This window comes from Bombyx mandarina, chromosome 10 (genome assembly GCF_030267445.1).
Source record: "Bombyx mandarina strain Sakado chromosome 10, ASM3026744v2".
NCBI classification, from domain to species: domain Eukaryota; kingdom Metazoa; phylum Arthropoda; class Insecta; order Lepidoptera; family Bombycidae; genus Bombyx; species Bombyx mandarina.
Genome location: NC_143217.1, coordinates 2,223,985 through 2,241,246, shown reverse-complemented (window position 1 = coordinate 2,241,246; position 17,262 = coordinate 2,223,985). Strand labels below are relative to the sequence as shown.

Sequence of the window (17,262 nt, the reverse complement as noted above, 5' to 3'; positions counted from 1 at the left end):
CGGTTAACCTATGTTCAGTGTGCTTTAGCGACGAGACATTCTGAACACATCAGAAGTTACGCTCAAGCGCGACAACTGTTGGACTGCAAGAGTCAGTCTCATTAAACAAGCAGGACATTAACTAGACACGCTTAGGTACCATCACCCGGCCTGTTCCTACCGTGAAGCAGTAATGCATTTCGGTTTGAAGGGCGGAGCAGCCGTTGTACTGAACTTGAGACCTTAGAATTCGTGTCTCAAGGTGGGTGGCGGTATTTACGTAGTAGATGTCTATGGGCTCAAAAAAAGACACTGAATAACTAGTTCGGCATTGAATTTCTCTAACCGGCGCCATCTAGGCGGGCTTCAGATAACCTGTCGACCGAAAGGGCTGGTGACCGTGGTGCTGACGACCGCCGGTCCGGCTTCCCGAGGAGGGGGATGATGGAAAAGATGTGCTCCGAACTTAACACTTCACTTTCTCCCCTTTGCTTTTTCATGAGTTCTGTCTCATGCGAGGTTCGGGCGTGGTTTTTTGAGCGACAGGAGGTTTTAGTCAGGTCGACTCCGATATGCACCGCTCTCGAAGTCGGACGATTTTCTTCTTAACCAAATTTTGTTTTTTCTGTTTTTATTGCTTAAATGAGTGGACGAGCTCAAAGCCCACCTGGTGTTAAGTGGTTACTGGAGCCCATAGACAACGTAAATGCGCCACCCACCTTGAGATATAAGTTGTAAGGTCTCAAGTATAGATACAATGGCTGCCGCACCCCTCAAACCGAAACGCATTACTGCTTCATGGCAGAAATAGGCGGGGTGGCGGTACCTACCTGTGCGGACTCACAAGAGGTCCTGCCACTAGTAAAATAATGCATTGAGCTTGTTGTCAGACACTCACGGGCTGGCAGTGCCGGTCGCAGCGCTGCACGGCCGCGAGCCGCTGCAGCTTGCCGTCGCCGTCCGCCGCGCACTCGTACGTCTCGCACACGTCCGTGGGGGACTTCCACTTCTCGCCGACCTGCAAGACAACACAGAGGGCGTCGTTAGCTGAGTTAACGTAGCATTGAGTCTTGCTGATGCAATGATATGTCCTTCTTCAAACGAGAGTATTAAACGGTAGGCAGCGGATGGGCTCTGCCCCTCACATTGCTGACGGCCATGAGCAACGGTAACCATTCACCATCTGATGGGCCATACACTCATCTGCCTACACGGGCTATAAAAAAATCGTAATGATAGAATGAATAGACTCGAGGAGCTTTTAATTGGTGTTAGTCGTATCGCCATTGGGGAGACGTTTTTTTTTTCTTACCTAAGCTGATGGTATAGAGATACCATATCGGCGTAACCTTAACTAAGTGAGCTCACGGGCAGGGGCTCAAATCTGACGATGTTGCTAACACGAACTCTAGCAAGAGCCGTGCTTCGCAGAATCTACTACCGGATCGAAAGCGCGACCCACTGAGAAGATCCGGTAAGAAACTTAGTGGGCTGTGTCTGTGGGTTAATTTACTCGTTGAAGGATGACCGGTGCTTGGGGTACATAAAAGCACCGTTAATGGATCGGCAGGATCCGAAATGACGTGACGAATTCTCAATGAATTTCCATCGTTATTACAAAGTAGATAGGGTACCTTGTAGACATTATCCTGGTGTCTGCACGCGACCTGCACGGGCTCCGGGCAGCACGCGAAGGGCACGGGGCGCGGCTCCAGCACGAACAGCTCCGAGCTGACCACCGCCGGGCACGCCGACACCGCGCACGTCGCCGCCGGACCCGCGCCGGACAGCGCGCACTCGCACGACCGGCACGGACCGTCCAGCCAGACGGCCTCCAACTGAACCGACAACGATACTTCAGATCACAGACTTATCAATGAATAGCCTTTTATTCAGAACCATATTACGCTTGTATGATGAAATATTGAAAAACTTAAATTTAATATGAACCTTAATCTAGTCTCTTCATTGAATTTCACTTATTTTCTGTAGATCTGTTTGTTAATCGACAAAGGCCTTCTCCAACCTTTTCCAATCATGAATTTCTCAAGCCACTCTGTTCCATATGACACTTGCTACTTATTTTATGTCGTCATCCCATCTTTTTTGCGGTCTACCTCATTTCCTTTCACCTTTTTTATGATACCATCGCGTCACAAATCTGCTCCATTTGTCTTTTCCTCTTACCATTTTTTTTTATTGCTTACATGGATGTACGAGCTCACAGCCCTCCTGCTGTTAAGTGGTTACTGGAGCCCATAGACATCCACAACGTATATGCGCCACCCGCCTTAAGATATAAGTTCTAAGTTCTCAAGTATAGTTACAAACGGCTGCCCCACCCTTCAAACTGAAACGCATTACTGTTTCACGGCAGAAATAGGCGGGGTGGTGGTACCCGCGGACTCACAAGAGGTCCTACCATCAGTAATATGGCCTGCCCAACGCCATTTAAGCCTTCTAATTTTGCACGCTATGTCTACAACCTTTATTTTGTTTCTTATTACACGGTTACTCAGTCGATCTGACTTTTTCACATTTCTCATACTCCTCTCCATTGTGCGTGGGCATGATGCAAGTTTACTAGTCGTGTATTCTGATAAGACCAATTGTTGGCTCACAGATTTATACATAGCAATAATAATACCGAAGGCGTATATGTAAGTTTTCCGCCAGAGGATTCATAGGATTGAAAGAAGCAAAGCGGATTGGAAAATCTAAATCAGGCTATTAGTAACCTTAAGTTCTAAATTATAAGATCTAAATTAGCAGCAGTTCTGCTTATTTCACTAGTTTATAAACTGTATAGTTACGAACATAGTTCTTTTTGCGTTGCTAATATCCTGGATCGACGTGATGCTATGGAAGTTCTTTTTGGGAATTTGTGGATTATGTTTTTGGCACTGACTGAGAGATATTATCACGCGGACAATGTGGATTTACATAAAAAGAAAACTATAGCGAAGAAAGCATTGCCGCACCGTTTTCCAGCAGTACTTGAGTATCTAACCAGGTATTGCATGGGTTAAAATGTGTTCACGAGTATTGAGGAGTCCACAATATACACCTAGTGTTAAATAGTTAAGCTTACCAGAGCTCATAAATATCAACGCCTTGAAACATGAGTTGTAAGTCTCAGTTTTGCAGTACAATGGCTACCCCACCCTTCAAAACGAAATGCATTACTGTTTTACGGCAGAAATAGGCAGGGCAGTGGTACCTACCGTGTGACGTTACAATACGTCCTACCACCAAAACGCTTTTAACTTTAAACATAGATAAAATAATGAGAAATCTAAAATAATAACGCTCCATGAAACTACAACGAAAACCCTGCGAAATTATCACAAGTAAGTGATAAACAAAAAGTTCTAAATAGATAAATAACATTCATACATCTTTTAGCACAGTTTGTGGTTTTTCTCGTGGCTTTTCTCCGCCCTTAGCAGCCGCCTCCCATTCTAGAGTGACGATGCACTTGTCTTTAGGTAGTTCTGGAAACAAAGAGATCTCTGTTACGTCCACTCTGACGTTCAACTATCGAGTCAAGTTATAATTAATAGATTAAACTAGAGATTTGAAAGAGAATTTGAGATTTGTTTCGAAAAATATTGCCTCTATGGGTGTTATAGTCAGTTACATGAACTCCCTAAATATTGGTAGAGCGTACCTCCAGAGTAAGAATCCTGTTCATAGACTCCGATAAGTATTATATATCTACACATGAGCATAGCTACACATGAAAAGTACGTGTGAAAATATAGTAATACTCACCACACTTGTATTCCGGACAGCACTTGCCGGTGATATTGACAGTGGCGAGGGTTTGGAACTGGGGACAGTGCGGTGGCTTGGGACACGTTTCGGGGCGACACACGAGCGACACGCGCGGACAGCATCCAGAGTTGTCGATCTCGCGATGGATACCAGCTTCGACTATCTCCACCTCACTCTCCGGAGGAATCACTTCGCATTCACTGGACGGCTTGCATTCTGAGATGTAAGAACGCGGCTTTAGTTTCACGGTAGTGGATTTAGTTTCACGGCTTTAGCTTAACGGTAGGCAGCGGCTTGGCTCTGCCCCTGGCATTGCTGAAGTCCATGGGCAACGGTAACCACTCACCATCAGGTAGGCCGTGTGCTCGTCTGCCTACAAGGGCAATAAAAAAAAACGAAGGCGCTTTTTTTAGTGATATCGAGTCGTGAGGAGTCAAATGATGTTACGCACTGTCCTTAGTCGTCATCTTTGTCCACGTTCCATAAGACGGAAATGTTTTAATGAAATATGATATATCATGATTCGCAAAAACACTGGTATGTTTAGAAAAACAAGCGTCTGTAGGAAGCAGCCCATCTGGAGTTAAGTGGTTACTGAAGCCCATAGACATCTAGAATCTAAATGCGCCACCCACCTTGAGATATAAGTTCTAAGGTCTCAAGTATAGTTACAACGGCTGCCCCGCCCGTCAAACCGAAACGCATTACTGCTTCACGGCAGAAATAGGCAGGGTGGTGGTACCTACCCGTGCGGACTCACAAGAGGTCCTATCAGCAGTAAAAGATTCCCTGTATAATATTAGACAATTCGAATAAGCTCACCGCAGAAGTATTCCTTGCAGCCGCTAGGGTTTGTCTTCTGTTTCAGCACTTGACCGTAATCGCAAACAATCTTCTTGGTTTCTTTACACTGTGCTTCGGGTTTCGCGACTGTAAAATGACACCCATTTGATTTAGTTTCGTGACCGTACCGAGTGACGAGTACGGTCCTTTTTTATTGTGGACGAGCTCACAGTCCACCTGGGGTTAAGTGGTTTCCAGAACCCATTTTACCCCAGTTACAACGGCTGTCCCGACCTTCGATTTATAAAAGTAAGACCATTTATTTTACATCTGCATCAGATCACGGCTCGCCGTGTGTTAAGCGATATCACTGCGAACGTCGAACCCGTCGCTTGCGACGAAGGGCTCGACGAGTAAATTAACCCTCAGACAGTGGATCGCGTTTCCAATCCGGTGGTAGATTCTGCGAAGCACTGCTCTTGCTAGGGTCAGTGTTGCAACACTCCCGGTTTGAGCCCCGCGAGCTCACCTTCTAGTTCGGTGAATCTCGAATAGCTCTTCGAGGTTACTAGAATAGGCAAGAGAAAAAAAAGATAGTATAGCATAGTGTGCAGTAGACAGGTCCCACATACCGCAGTCGTATTCCGGGCAGCATTGTCCGGGCGGCGGCGGCGCGGTGCGCAGGTCCTCTCCGTGCGCGCACACGGGCGGCGCGCAGCTGGTGGCGCGGCAGCCGACCAGCGCCGTGCCGTCCGGGCTGCGGGCGCACGCGCACAACGTGCACGCGTCCTCCTGCACGCCCACACACACACACACACACACACTTACGACAAACATATAGGATGGACAGATGAGCCTCCACACAACTTGAGGCAAGAGGTCGTACCCCTTGACTGTATTTACTGTTCTATCATTCTATCTAATAATTTTAATTCAGCAATGGTCGGTTCTTCTGTGAAATGTTTAGGCCCGGAATATTACTTATTATCTTGCCATGTCAGAGTAAACGTTTGTATAGTAAGTAAAAAACAAACAACAAACCTTGTAAACGTTTGTTGTGAAATACCACAAAATATTGAATAAGTTTTAGTCATTTAAATTTGGCTGTTTTGGATGACAAGGTTGCCGACACTGGTAGAGTCAAAAACCTAACTATTTTGCTATTGCGAACAGCTTTTGGGAAACGAAGAAGTTCTCAATTCGAGGCTCGTTTTGCAACTTAAAACCTAAGTCGGTTGACGGTCTGCGCTGTTGATGTCATTATTGAAGGTTTTAAAAAAATAGGCGCGCATATTTAGCGCTATCACTCGTTGCGAGTGCACAACTGAAATCCCAGATTCCTTCGTTTCCTAAAACCTCAGCATCAATTTTAAAGAAGCCGTCGCGTATCTGACCTGCCACTCGTCGCCCGCGTAGTGTCCGTCGACGCCGCACGGGAAGCACTTGCCGGGCTCTATGCACGTGCTGTTCACGCGCACCTGCCGACACACAAGGTTCGTTCAGTATGCTTAGTGCGAGTTTTTTAACGTTCTCGTTAGCGTAAAAGTTAACCCAATTCTGTATGCAGTTGGAACAGCGCCCCTAACGGCAAAAGTAGGCAAACGATCCCATTCCATACAAATATGAGCTAACTTTAACGCTATCGAGTCCGGTCACCGTCCTTCTCGAACCCGTCGCTTGCGACGAAGGGCTCGACGAGCGAATTAACCTATAGACACAGCCCACTGAGTTTTCGCCGGATCTTTACAGTGGGTCGCGTTTCCGATCCGGTGGTAGATTCTGCAAAGCACTGCTCTTGCTAGGGTCAGTGTTAGCAACACTCCGGTTTGAGCCCCGTGAGCTCACCTACACACGTTAGGGTGAAGCTGAAATAGCCTCTCAAGGTTATCAGCATAGGCAGGGAAAAAAGCTATCGAGAACGTTAGCAAAATCGCCCTAAGCACACTGATCACAGTTCGTCGATTCGTTATTGTAATGTTAAAGGAACGTTCACAAAGTCGACCGACCTTTCCTTCGGGACAGAAACATCCTTCGACGGGTTTGTTGGTGCACTTCTCGGGGCTGGTCTGCAACTGCTCGTAGTTGTCGCACGTCCTCTCGCAGTCCACGCACGCTCGGTACACGAACGGTTCCTCACTGCCGATTTTAATTTGAGGGTAGAATTAAAAAAAAAAGTTTTATATCTGCGAATTCTGGTCACGTTTCTAGTTCTTAACTAAATATTTTAAATAGATCTACATTCAGCGAAATCAGTCTAGCGCCATCCACACTATAAACAGGATTATATTATTCCAGAAACATCCAATATGAATATATAACCCGACAAGAGTAGGTACACATAGGAACACCATACTTCCTATTTCTGCTTTAAAGCAATCATAATTCCCTGTTTGTAGGGGCTTAGCAGCTTGAGAGTTTGGCCCCATATCTCAAAGTTAGGGACGTCATTTCCGTTAGTAATGTCTAGGGGATCTGATAATCATTTGTCCTTCGGTGGGGCATGACCTTGGACATATTGCTCGTAAAGAGGGTCACAATCTAGAACAGCTGATGGTGACAGGAAAGGTAGATGGCAAACGTCCCAGAGGACGCAGTCCCACGACATAGTCGGACCAAATACGATCTTCTCTAAGCATCAACTTCCACAATGCCCTTCATGAAGCTAAGGATCGCAGCAGATGGAGGGAAATCGTATGGGAGAAACTGATGCAGCGGGGGAGTCACGACCCTCAGTAATGAGGAAAACGACGAGAGGAGGAGGAGGGGCGTGACCTCGCCTGGGACGATACGGCTCTCACACTCAGACGGGTATACTGACCAAGGATAGGGGCAGAGTTCCCGCCGCCAGTCCGGCAGACACAGGCCGAGCTCGGCACAAGCGGCCGCGTATCGCTGCAGCGCGTCGCACGGGCCGCGCCCGCCGCACTCGTCCGCCTCGCACGACTCCACGTACGGCTGCGGCTCCACCAGCGCGTGGCACTGTTCACATACAGATCGCTGTTGCTAAAACTCTTACAAACAAATCCAAGCGCGCAAAAGCCCTATTTGAGAACGTAGTAGTTCCAAAATTCTTACAACATACAATTTTAATACGAACACATACACTACATAAATATTTGAATGCTATATGAAATACTACATTGAGCAAGGGTGGCAAACACGTGGGATGAGATGACCAACTTTTTTCCCGCGGTGCACATACTATTTTTCTCTTACCAGGCCGAAAGTTCGACATTGTAAAAAAGTTAGCACCCGTGGAGTACCGAGCCGGGGTCCAGGGGCGAAGCCCTGGCGGGGGGTTGGCACTCATAAAAAAACAATTTAACTGTTTTTAAATTTTTAAATAAACTACTACTAATTGCATAATTACCGGAGCACAACAATGGCGGAGAATTTTAGGTGCGTGAGAACAGACGTAGACACTAACGCGCATGCGCACTTTTCAGTACCCAGGGAGAAAAAGTTAGACTTTCCTCCCTGTACAGCGGGACGAAAACCGAATTTTCGGCGTCGGTAGGAGAAAAAAGATAACGTCATTGATTTAAGAAGCTGTTTCCCTAAAAAAATCCGTAAAGTGCATTTGAGTTTCGAATTTTCTATAAACATAACAATATGATATAAGAAGGTACTAGTACACTGTTGTTGTTAATTTAAAATATTTAAGTACATCGTCTCTTTATGTAGTCTGGTAAAGATTTGGGGCAAGAAACGTCTGCACCGATGCGGTGTATTTTATTCCTACATTATAAATAGGAACTGCGTGAAAAGAAATACCGATGATAGATTCTACCTGCTTTTTTTTCGATACGGTTGACGAATGTGTAGCAATGGGTTTAGACGAGGAGGCAAAGGGACTCACGGCTCCGAATCTGTCGGCGTTGTAAAGGTGGTAGCAGGTGTTGTTGTCGGGCGGGGGCGGCGTGCAGGGGGCGGGCGGGGGCGGCGCGTCGCACTGCTCGTCGCTCGGCACCTCCAGCTCCGTCAGCTTCTCGGGAGACGCTTGCCAACTCTTGCCGTACTGGAACCACACATCAGAACACAAGTTTTCATTGGTGCGCTTCCCAAGCAGAGATGTATAGTGGTATACACATTGTTAGCTTACACGATTAGGTTTTTTTATTGCCCTTGTAGGCAGACGAGCATACGGCCCACCTGATGATGAGTGGATACCATCGCCCATGGACATCAGCAATGTCAGGGGCAGAGCCAAGCTATTGCCTACCGTTAAGTACTATTCACAAGCCTCGTTTGAACAAGGACATGTAATGGCGCTCGGGAAACACCGTGTAAGGGAACTCATTCCAAAGCCGGATTGTACGTGGCAGAAAAGGTCTCTGGAAACGGACTGTGGACACTGTGGCTGCAGGCAGTATGGATGAACTCTACTGCGGTATGGTCAATTAAACGAAGCGCAGCTCTTTGTATGGTACATGTTAGCAAACTCTTTCAGGCTGAGCCCCGTGAGCTCGCCAACAAATCAAGGTGAAGTCAAAATAGCCCCTCCAGGCTAGCAGCAGAGCCAACCTCCTGCTTACCCTTAAAGGGTTACCTCCATCTCACCTGTTCCTGCCTATAACTTGAAAAATGAAACTACGGGTATTATAGCATAATTCGGACTTCGACCTCAAGCCTCAAGGTAGGAGACTGGATTTATTTTGCGGTGGTTTTTTTCCCTACCTAAGCTGATAGCCTTGAGAGGCTATTTCAGCGTAACCTTAGCTAGTAGGTGAGATCACGGGGCTCAAACCTGACGACGTTACTAACACGAACCCTAGCAAGAGCCGTGCTTCGCAGAATCTACCACCGGATCGGAAACGCGACCCGCTGAGAAGATCCGGCGAGAAACTCAGTGGGCTGTGTCTGTGGGTTAATTTACTCGTCGAGACCTTCGTCGCAAGCGGCGGGTTCGACGAGAACGGTTGATTGCCGATGTACATTAAAATAGCTGGATGAGCTGAATGAGTACAGACCAAGTCGAAGTCATCGGTGACCGTCCCGTTGCTGGTGACGAGGAAATCCTGGTAGCCGGCGCACACTCCACACAGACCCTCGGTTCGGTTCCCGTACAGGAAGGTCGGCACGCGGACGGCGAATTCCAGGTTCAGTTGCGACACTGTCAGCTAATTGAAACATTCCATATATCATTATATTAATTAATACGGGAAGCAAGCATTTTGTATCCCTTTTTAAGAAAATCACGCGGACGGAGAAATGTTAAATTTCCCACACTTATAGAGATTAGAGAAAGAGTGCAGAATTCTAATTTTTTTTATTAGGCATAAGGTCCTACCACCAGCAAAAAATATTTAAGTATAGAAAATGTGTGGTTCGTTCGGGTAAAAGATATTTTAATTTTTATTTTATACAATCTGGATCGCGCTAACGACATTTATAAGATCAGTTTGCATGTGTCCAATTCCGGCCAAATAACATCCACTCGCCGAAAGATTTTTTTCTCCATTCATATTTAAGAACATCTATCTTTTCATTCAAATAGAATCGCAATATTTTCTGCGATAACGTTACATAATGTAGTTTGTTTTTATCAATGATCTTTTATGCGGTAACATTACAAATGTCCAATATCCTCCCTCGACGCGGGGCATATGTGAAGCACCCTGTAAACATACCTCCACGTGTATATCCGGCAGGGTGACGGAGACATCCTGTCCGTTGAGCAAGCTGATTGTGCCCCAGTTCTCCTTAACCGGATACTTGAACACCGCGGTCTTCCCTATCACTGTTCGAAGCTGTCGAAATTTAAAAGCCAAAAAAATTAACATTATTTGTTTACGCTATCTGCAAAGGATACATCAGTTAAACTACTTTTGAACGGAATTGAGAGCGCATCGATGATAGTCCCGTTTCTTTCTCTCATAGATCAATGCCTATTATGCTTTTTTTTCTGCCTATAGCCTTATATTATATATGCTGATAGCCTTGAGAGGCTATTTCAGCATCACCATAACATGTAGGTGAGCTCGCGGGGCTCAAACCGGGAGTGTTGCTAACACTGGCCCCTTCGCAGAGTCTACCACCGGATCGGAAACGCGACCCACTGAGAAGATCTGGCGAGAAACTCAGTGGGCTGTGTCTATGGGTTATTTCACTCGTTGAGCCCTTCATCGCAAGCGACGGGTTCGACGAGGACGGACCGGTGCTTGTGGTACCTAAAAGCACCGTTAGTGGATCGTGAGGATCCGTAATGACGTGCTTAGGGTGACGTCGACTGTTTACCATTCGGTCTATAGGATTGGGTTATGCATTACCATACCTATCGCACCTTATATTAAAAAAAAAAAAGATTATTATAAAGTTGACTTTTGAATCGTGCGCATCAATATTGTGCGATCGTGAAAAATAGTGATATATTAAGTCTCAAGCTAATTAATTGAAATTGAACTACTGAAAGTGTTCATAAAAGTGTAATAAAAAGAAGAAAAGAGTGATGCTGGAAATATACCTACAATAAAACAGACCTAAGGTGAGTTCCCACCAACTAACCAATTTGCCCAAAATCCTATCGATTGCGTTCTAAATGTAAGACAAAAACAAAACTACAGAATCAACCCCAATAATTATAAATTGTTAAATCATTTGCATGAATCTATGTCATCACAATACCGCATAATAGAATGAGACATCATAACAAACACAATATGAAATGGAATTTATGGTAGAATGCTTAGACAACAACCAATACAAACAAAATGTTTTTTTTTTCTTTTCTAAAATACAATAATTACCTTTTTGGTTGTGGGATCCTTGCTAATATGGATAACATTCTTCTCGTATATGAGATGCACAATCTTAGTGCACACAATATTAGCGTTATCATCGCACGGGCCGTTCGTAGCGTACACCTGGAATAGAACATATATCTGATGCTACAGACTTGCACATAGACATGTGACTACGGCTGGACGCGCGTGAGCAATCTGTGAAGTCTTAGACATACAATCATCATTGGACCATTCGAAAGCAGATGTTTTTGTTAAACGATGCCTTTAAAAGAATCAGTATAGGGATTAAAAAATAAATAAAATCTATTCTAATATATAAATCTACAGTGGTTTTTACGGATGTTCCGTCATAACTACTGAACCATGCATCCGATTGACTTGAAACTTGGTATCCATGTAGAAAATACATGTACTTAATGGATAGGCTAATATTTATATGAGTGTTGGACTGGTGTAGGGACCAGTTGCGAGGGCGTTTATTATGAGAATCTTTGTGGGGGTGAGAAATAAAAATGTTAATTTTAAATGCCCAGCGAAGCGGACAGGTACAGCTAGTCTTATTATGTAAATTTATAATTTATTAGTGAAAAACGTAATTCATTTTGAACAGTTTACCTGATATTTATGTTCTCCAGTTTGGTTTCTGTCTCTGGAGGCGAGGTAGGTACAGTTGCCCAAGAAGGGAAGGTCGTCGCCCTCGAAGGTAGTGTACTTAGCTGGTGTACCGACTCCTGTACACGTGCCTGGACAGAAAATAATAAACTTCTAGAACTTGAGATCTTCAAAATCAGGATACACGTTTCAGCAAAAGCTTTTGGAGCTTAATCTTTCCATTAATTTCTACATTGATATCCTAATCAAAATAAATTCATTATAAAAAAATCATAATAAAATAGGTGCAATATTATGCTGACCACATCCAGAATAGGAGAAATTTGCTAATTCTAGGATGTATGATCCAATCAATTGTATTGAACTAGTGGTCGCGCGGTAGTCAAAATTCGACCATAATGAATTTAAATTATAAGTTTGAACATGATTATGGTTCTATTGTCAAAGGCAATAAATAGCCTTTGACAATAGAACCTAGTCATTTCTTTGTTTTGTGTCGGAACCTGTTTTCGAAAATGGATAAAAACGAAGTGCAAGCCGCTATTAAATATCTCTGCTTAAAAAAATTAACGACGCAAGATATTCATTGCGATTTGGAAGCAACATTAGGAGAGTCTGCTCTGCCGTATTCCACTGTCGCAAGGTGGGCTTCTCAATTTCGAGTAGGGAGAACGAGCACGGGAGACGGACGTCCATCGTCGTCACTCACCCAAGAAAACGTTGCGAAAGTCGAGAAAATTGTATTGAGCGATCGAAGAGTTACCATCCGATACTTAATACAAGAAACGGGCATTTCATATGGAAGTATTCAATTCATATTAAAACAATCTTTGAATATGAGAAAAGTTTCCGCAAGATGGATGCCGAGAACGTTAACCGACAGTCAGAAACAAAATCGACTTGACATTTTGTTGGCATTCGACATGTTGGACAAGTTTCAAGAAGATTCTGAAAACTCTTTGTTTCGTTTCGTAACAATGGACGAAACATGGGTCCATCATTTTGATCCCGAGACAAACCAGCAATCTTCGCAATGGAAACGGCCATCATCACAGACCCCGAAGAAGTTTCGTGTCGTGGCATCGGCTGGCAAGGTTATGGCCTCAATATTTTGGGACTCAAAAGGGACATTGTTGATTGATTGCCTGGAGCGTGAGCCACTATTACAGGCCAATATTATGCAGATTTAATTTCCAAGTTGAGGAATGCCCTCACAGAGAAAAGGAGAGGGAAACTTCGAAGGGGTGTGCTGTTTCATCCCGACAATGCAGCCGCGCACAGGTCGGCAGTTGCGATGGCTGCCATTCAGCAAGCTGGCTTCGAATTGGTTGACCACCCCCCTTGTTCACCAGATCTGGCGCCTAGCGATTTTTATATGTTCCCAAAGTTGAAAGAATACTTAAGGGAAAACAGGTACGAAGGCGATAACGAGGTGATGGATGCCGTGGAGAGCTTTTTGCAGGACCAAGACAAAAATTTTTTTTGAAAGGGATTGAAGTCTTGGAAAGTTGTTGGACTCGGTGTGTAGAGAGACTATGTAGAAAATAAATTATTAAGTTATCAATAGTCATTATATTCAGAAAGAGAAGAGAATATATAAAGAGAAGAACTCACAATCCAAGCAGTCCGCCGGCAGCACGCACTGATCTCCCTTCCGGAGCTTCCCGTCGGGGCAGTAGCAGCCCGGCGAGCACTGTCCCTCCTGCGCGGGGCAGGCGCGCGCGGCGTTCGGGTAGGGCGCGCACGTCTCCTCGCATCGCTTGCGGTAGCAGTCGTAGTGCACTAGCGGCGGGGGACAGTCCGCCGCTGTAACAAATCCACGTTTCATATAGATAATTTTTGTTACTACTTATTAAACTATCTTGTGAAGTTGTCGTGGCCTAAAGGATAAGACTCGAAGTGAATTAAGAATTTCAAACTGTTCTGTGAGTGTTCTAAGTGTTAATACAATTTTAATTTATACTTCGGTAGAATTTTTACTTATTCCGAACACCAGCGCGTAACAGTATGATTGATATTTTTTCTAAATTTTAAACTTTGAAGAGCTCTCTTGTAAAGTTGCAAAAATGTCGCTTAAGCCATATAGCGTTTCGCCCCTCGATATGAAAGAGTTCCCCACAGACACAGCCCACTGAGTTTCTCATCGGATCTTCTCAGTGGATCGCGTTTCCGACCCGGTGGTAGATTCTGCGAAGCACGGCTCTAGCTAGGGCCAGTGTTAGCAACACTCCGGTTTGAGCCCCGCGAGCTCATCTACACGTTAGGGTGAAGCCGAAATAGCCTCTCAAGACTAATGAAAGAGTAGGAGAGTGGAAAATAAACGAAACACTCACGACAGTCCATCATGAGCCTCCAGGAGGCGAGGTCGACGCCAGCGTCTGCCGCGAGGCACTCGGCCGCCATCTGCTGCAGCACGAGGCAGCGGCACTGCTCCTCGGTGCGCTTGGTGCCGTTGACGACGAGGTCGGTGCACTCGCAGATCTTCTCCAAGCAAATGTGCCGCCACTTGTCCAAGTTCAGGACTTTGCCGCATTGCGAGAACGGCTCTTCCCTGATGAGGATAATATTTCTTAGTACTAGCGACCGAAGTGGACGAAACTATTTCACTTAGTAGGACATATTATGAGTCCGCACGGGTAGGTACCACCACCCTGCCTATTTCTGCCGTGAAGCAGTAATGCGTTTCGGTTTGAAGGGTGGGGTAGCCGTTGTAACTATACTGAGACCTAAGAACTTATATCTCAAGGTGGGTGGCGCATTTACGTTGTAGATGTCCATGGGCTCCAGTAACCACTTAACACCAGTTGAGCTGTGAGCTCGTCCACTCAACTAAGCAATAAAAAAAAAATTAGGCCAGTGTCGTTTATTCCCTCACAGATACTAAATAATTTTTCCAAATTAAATCACTAGCAGAGCGTCTTAACTCAAGACGTTTCCTCCTCGCCCGTCAATTGATACATTAATAAATGTAACACAGGGGATTCGCTTTGCAAATTAGTCGTACTTGATTTTCAGTACTTATTTATGTAAACAATAATGATTCTCATTAAATTTGACAGTTGACTGTTCATTTCAAATTGAAATCTCTTTCAGCAGTGCACGGAGACGAAGCAGACCAGAAGGTTTCGAGATGATTTTTTTTTAATATATCAAAACAAAATGTTCGTTGTACGGTACTTATTCAACTGTTTCTCTTTTCAATTCAACGGTTTGAAATAAATCACTTCGCTTTTCTCACACCCTGTATGCAAATATGTTAAGGCGCAGCTTAACCACCAAAAAGTAAAGAATAGGGTTTGTATGTGGCGGGTAGTCATCATACAACGCAAGATATTTGACATACGCCTGAATCTCGCTTACGACATTTTCAAGATAAGCATATATACAAGTTCCGAACAACAACATTCGGACCGTCGGTCTACCGAGCAATATCACTCGCTCGGTGGAAGATCTTTCCTTCGTCGTTAAGCATTCCACATTGTAATCACTTAAATGCACGCGACAAAAGTGAGGAGTGAGGACCGGTCACCGTCCTCGTCGATCCCGTCGCTTGCGACGAAGAGCTCGACGAGTGAATTAACCCTCAGACACAGCCCACTGAGTTTCTCGCCGGATCTTCTCAGTGGGTCGCGTTTACGATCCGGTGGTAGATTCTGCGAAGCACTGCCCTTGCTAGGGCCAGTGTTAGCAACACTCCGAAAGCTGAAATAGCCTCCCAAGGCTATCGGCATAGGTAGGGGGAAAAAGAGGAGTGGGTAAATGAAGCCTTACGTAATAACGTTACAGAGGTCCCAAGCTCTCCGCTGTTTGTGCGCGGAGGCGACTCGCGGGGCGCAGGCGTCGGCGGGGACGCCGGGCTTGGCCCAACTGCGACCGAACTCGTCTATCGAAGTCGCGACCCGACCGTCCGGGAGACGCCGCTCGTTGGCCAACGAGCCATCATAGGCTCCGCACAGACCGTCCACTCCGCCCATGTGCTTCTTCAATACCTTTATAACAATATTGACATCGACGTAATACTACTTTCCTTTACTTACTTTTCGTATACAGTAGATTGGGGGGAATAGAAACTAGAGTTAGAATAGGGACAAATCTGGGATGTCACAATACTTTTATTCAGTTGTTAGATTTAACTTTGTTGAACTGAAAATGACTGTTATTTAGCGTTTAAGAATATTAAATAGTTCAATTTAGTCATCAAAGTTTTGTAACTCATTAAAGATATTAAAAAGTTAATTACCTAAAGTTAGGTACCTACCTAACAACTAAATAGTGCCAGCCCTATCGAAAAACTCTATTCTCCCCATAAGTAGCCTGATTCACCCCAAAGCCAAGGTGAATTGGGTCAAACTATTTTTTTTCAGTTTTTGTGTACATTCTGTAATGAACTATGTATAACAAGGGACCGTATATAAAAATGTAAGCCTCCGGAACCATTAGAATCTCAATTTCATTGGTATTACTCTAAGAAAAAACATTGAAAATTTGTGTTGGATTTGGAAGGGGTACCGATTTCCCTCAATCTACGGTACGTTATTGTTATTGATTACAAAATATGTGTCATCAGAAAGAAAACAAAGAAGAAACTATCAATTACTCGTGGTAGGGCGTCTTGGGACCCCGCACGGGTAGGTACCACCGCTCTGCCTATTTTTATTGTAAAACCGTAATGCGTTTCGATTTGAAGGGTGGAGCAGTCGTTGTGCTGTAAAGGCTGAGACGTCTCAAGGGGGGCATTTATGTCGTTGATGTCTATGGCTCCGGTGATCACTTATCACCACGTCAGTACTCACAATAGCACCCTAGGGGATTAGAAACTATTTCAAGGTGAGAATCGAGTTATTCGTGTGTATGTATGATAAATACTTACCCCAATCTTAACATCTCCTTCTTTATTATAGAGCACAGTGAAATTGTACTTTCTCGACGTGATAGAGATTCCGTTCCCGAGGCGGTCCACATCGAAACTGTTCTTCTGGAAGCAAATCTTCTTTGTCTGTTCGATTGTGTACTCGTAGTTGTTGTACGTGACCATCATGTTAGGTTTCACTTGAATCAATTGATCGTCTTGCATTACGATCAATTCGTTAGTGCAACCGTCCAGGCGGCAGTTCTTTCGGACTGCGGAAAATTAAAATTCATACTTTATCGCTACCGTTCAATCCGTTGTGAACCTTACGAAGACAAAAAAGGGCTGTTTTTATTCTAGCAGTTTTAGTTAATGGTTGGTAAGAGAGTGTTAAATATGAATGTGGAAGGATATAGAGGAAGAGTGAGACGTAAGAAGAGATGAATGAATTGTGTGAGAGACGATATGTGTAAGAGGGAAGTGAGCGAAGTAATGGTATATGGTAGAGAAGTATGGAAG

General features: G+C 44.7%; 1 protein-coding gene across 1 annotated transcript in view; it reads right to left on the bottom strand.

Annotated features, from left to right (window-relative positions):
- The window catches only part of Hml (hemolectin), a 101,821-nt gene that overhangs the window by 13,154 nt on the left and 71,405 nt on the right, over positions 1 to 17,262 (bottom strand). The window contains 18 exon segments of the mRNA XM_089730134.1: positions 878 to 997; positions 1,614 to 1,817; positions 3,376 to 3,473; positions 3,754 to 3,972; positions 4,579 to 4,686; positions 5,172 to 5,331; positions 5,934 to 6,017; positions 6,546 to 6,675; positions 7,358 to 7,518; positions 8,399 to 8,557; positions 9,510 to 9,659; positions 10,170 to 10,289; positions 11,286 to 11,402; positions 11,898 to 12,025; positions 13,509 to 13,700; positions 14,228 to 14,445; positions 15,666 to 15,883; positions 16,765 to 17,015. Coding sequence (XP_089586260.1) covers positions 878 to 997; positions 1,614 to 1,817; positions 3,376 to 3,473; positions 3,754 to 3,972; positions 4,579 to 4,686; positions 5,172 to 5,331; positions 5,934 to 6,017; positions 6,546 to 6,675; positions 7,358 to 7,518; positions 8,399 to 8,557; positions 9,510 to 9,659; positions 10,170 to 10,289; positions 11,286 to 11,402; positions 11,898 to 12,025; positions 13,509 to 13,700; positions 14,228 to 14,445; positions 15,666 to 15,883; positions 16,765 to 17,015 — 2,837 coding nt within the window.